At 28.0% G+C, this 3,451-nt stretch overlaps 1 protein-coding gene across 1 annotated transcript in view; it reads right to left on the reverse strand.

Annotated features, from left to right (window-relative positions):
- LOC107739177 (nuclear receptor coactivator 7-like) overlaps positions 1-1,421 on the reverse strand; it is a 13,053-nt gene extending 11,632 nt beyond the window's left edge. Inside the window, exon 1 of the mRNA XM_016551203.1 lies at positions 1,107-1,421. Within this exon, the coding sequence (XP_016406689.1) occupies positions 1,107-1,276 (170 nt within the window). The 5' untranslated portion in view covers positions 1,277-1,421. The remainder of the gene's footprint in view (positions 1-1,106) is intronic.
- Between the last annotated feature and the right edge of the window lie 2,030 nt (positions 1,422-3,451).

Raw genomic sequence — 3,451 nt, forward strand, 5'->3', positions numbered from 1 at the left:
CATTTCATTACACCAAATACACAAAATAATGTTCTTTTTAGCAGCATCATATGACCCCTTTAACAGCACAGATTATTTAAACTGAGCAGCAGTGTGTTTTTTCTATATGTTTGGCTGACTGTATTTTATTTTGATAACGAACAGACTGCATTGTCAAGTTAGCAACGCTTAACTGTGTGCTCGTCACTTAAATTTTTTCCTTCCTATAGTGGAAACAACTACTCCTTCTAATCAAAACTGTAAAAGGTTTGCATTTATTTGTGTACATTAATAATAAAAACAAAATCTTTGTGCTTTTGTAAAATAAAGAAAAATAGGACGCCGCTTTATTGGTTTCCCTTCGCGCAGCACAAAAATGAACCGTTTCTTTCTTTCATTTTGTTAATTTATTAAGTAAAAATATATATCTTGTATAGGCCTATTTATTCATTATATATAGCCTAGCTTTATTATGTTTTATCCCACTCGCAGAAGCACTGCAAGTGCGTGATGTAGAGTGACCAAATAAATCCTCATGTTCTGTTGTTTGCTGCTTTTTGCACATGTAAAATTAATCCCTGGAAAACAAATTTTGGTATTTTTAACAGGCCACAAGACACTTATCCTTTCTAATTTATTTCAGTTCTAATTTAAATTAGTGCTGTCAAACGATTAATCGCGATTAATCACATCCAAAATAAACATTTTTGTTTATATAATATGTGTGTGTATACTGTGTATATTTATTATGTATATATAAATACATAACATGCATGTATATATATATATATATATATATATATATATATATATAGTAAAATATGTTTGTTTGTATATTAAATATATTTATATATAATATAAGAATATGAATATATAAATGTATAAACGTAAATATTTTCAAAATATATACTGTATGTGTGTGTATTTACATATACATTATATATGTATGTGGACTGTGTATATTTATTATGTAAACAAAAACTTTTATTTTGGATGCGATTATTCGCGATTAATCATTTGACAGCACTAATTTAAAATAATCTTGTCGTTTAACGGTTAATAATCGGTTAACAAGCGTTTAGGAGAAATAACCAAAATGAACATCCCTAGTAGGAACCCCTTCATACCTCTCTTGAGGCACAGCAAACCAATATTCTGGTTGCCGCCCTCTGCCAACGTACGAGTGGGCGGGGCTAGATGTCCGACCAGCGGCGAAGGACTTCCTCATTGGCTTCCCCACCTTAAAGCAGAGGAACATGGGCGGAGCTTTGCTCTTTTCTTCGTTGGACAGCAGCATATCTGTAAATCAGATCAGATACCAGCTCTGAACATCCGACTGTCTCCTGGCCTCATTAGTTGTGATGATCTAGAAAACAAATTGCTAAAAATATCTGAAAACCGTTCTGCACTATTTAGGAGACACCGGTCATTAAGTGCACAAGGGACAGAAGCAGCATGTTGACTCTGCCGCAGGGCCATATGGGAAATTATGCAAGTGTTCAGCCTCTGTTTGTTTTTCCATGTCACAATCAGCTTCTGCTGAGAGGCCTGATAAACCCTCATCTGTTAAACATACGAGCTCGAACACGAGAGCTCTGCTCCAAAAACTAGTGCACGGCCTACAAAGAGAGCATTTTCAGAAATCATAGACGTTTTCAACACATAAGCTGCTCCAAAAGGAGGCAACATTATGCATTATTCATTTGACACCAAATGAATAGCATTGCACCTGTTTTCAGTGGAGAAGGCAATCCCAGAATGCATTGCAAAAGTTTTTTTTGTTTTGCATCATACTAACGTCAGTTAAGGGTGGAGCTTCCTGTGAGCTTGCATTCCAAATCATTCTCTTATCAGTGTTGTTATTACCCATACAGCAAAAAAATTATATTTTTCTGGCCAAAATATATTTATATAAATACATGCTACATATATGCGGCAAACAGTGAAGTTTATCGAAATATGTTTTTGAAATTGAAAATATATTTACTTTCAACTTTCACCAACCAAAATATATTCCAAAAAATATTTCAGGGGAAAGAAAATACATTTACAATCTTACAGTAGCCTACATTTAGGCTTGATTCATAACTTATTTTTATTCAAATGTGTTCGCATATGCTTTAGATAACAAAAAGTTTTTCTTCAAATGGGACATAGGTGAATGTATTTTTGAAATATACGGAAGGCAAAATATATGCTTTTAAAAAATATTTATATTATTACGTGTTTGCATGTGCTATAGATAACAAAAAGTTTTTCTTCAAATGGGACATAGGTGAAAGTATTTTTGAAATATACGGAAGGCAAAATATATGCTTTTAAAAAATATTTATATTATTAAAATATATATATTTTTTAATGTATTGGTAGAAAATATATTTACATAAATATATTTTGAAACATTTTAGCAAATATAATTTTTTGGCCATTTTTGTATATTTTGAAAAATGTTTAAAAATATATATATTTTGCTGTAGAGGTAGCTAAAACTAAAACAGTTACATTTTAAATAATAAATCTGAAATAAAATAAAATATAAACATTAAATCTGAAATAAAATAAAATATAGACATTAAATGAAAAACTTAAAAAAATGAAAAACTGAAATAAAATAAGCTTAAGTTGCAGTACTAAAATTGCTAAAACTAAAATTGAAATAAATATAAATTAAAGCTACATAAAAAAAATATTAAACCTTATAAAATACAATTTTGGATGCGTTATAATGGCAACTAACTGATGCAAGTTAAAATTACTTTAAATGACTAACTGAAACTTAAAACAAATTAAAACCATTTAAAAAATGAATTAAAAAAATGAGTAAAAAAAGATAAAAGCACACTTCAAGTAGCTAAAACTAAAACAGTTACATTTTAAATAATAAATCTGAAATAAAATAAAATATAAACATTAAATCTGAAATAAAATAAAATATAAACATTAAATGAAAAACCTGAAAACCTGAAAAAAAAATTGGAAATGTTGCTTGGCAACTAACTGAAATAAAAATAAGCTTAATTTGAAGTATTAAAATTGCTAAAACTAAAATTGAAATAAATATAAATTAAAGCTAAATAAAAAAAATATTAAACCTTATCAAATAAAATTTTGGATGCGTTATAATGGCAACTAACTGATGCAAGTTAAAATTACTTTAAATGACTAACTGAAACTTAAAACAAATTAAAACCATTTAAAAAATGAATTAAAAAAATGAGTAAAAAAAGATAAAAGCACACTTCAAAATTATTAAAATTAAACTACAACTAAAATAAAAACTAGTGCTGTCACACGCTTAATCGCATCTAAAATAAGTTTTTCTTTACATAATATATGTGTGTATACTGTGTATATTTATTATGTATATATAAATACACACACATGCATGTATATATTTAAGAAAAATATGTTACGTTTATATATTAAATATATTTATATATAAGAATATAAATATATAAATGTATATACATGT

Source organism: Sinocyclocheilus rhinocerous, unplaced genomic scaffold (assembly GCF_001515625.1).
Source record: "Sinocyclocheilus rhinocerous isolate Xijiao unplaced genomic scaffold, SAMN03320098_v1.1 scaffold555, whole genome shotgun sequence".
In the NCBI taxonomy this organism is placed as follows: domain Eukaryota; kingdom Metazoa; phylum Chordata; class Actinopteri; order Cypriniformes; family Cyprinidae; genus Sinocyclocheilus; species Sinocyclocheilus rhinocerous.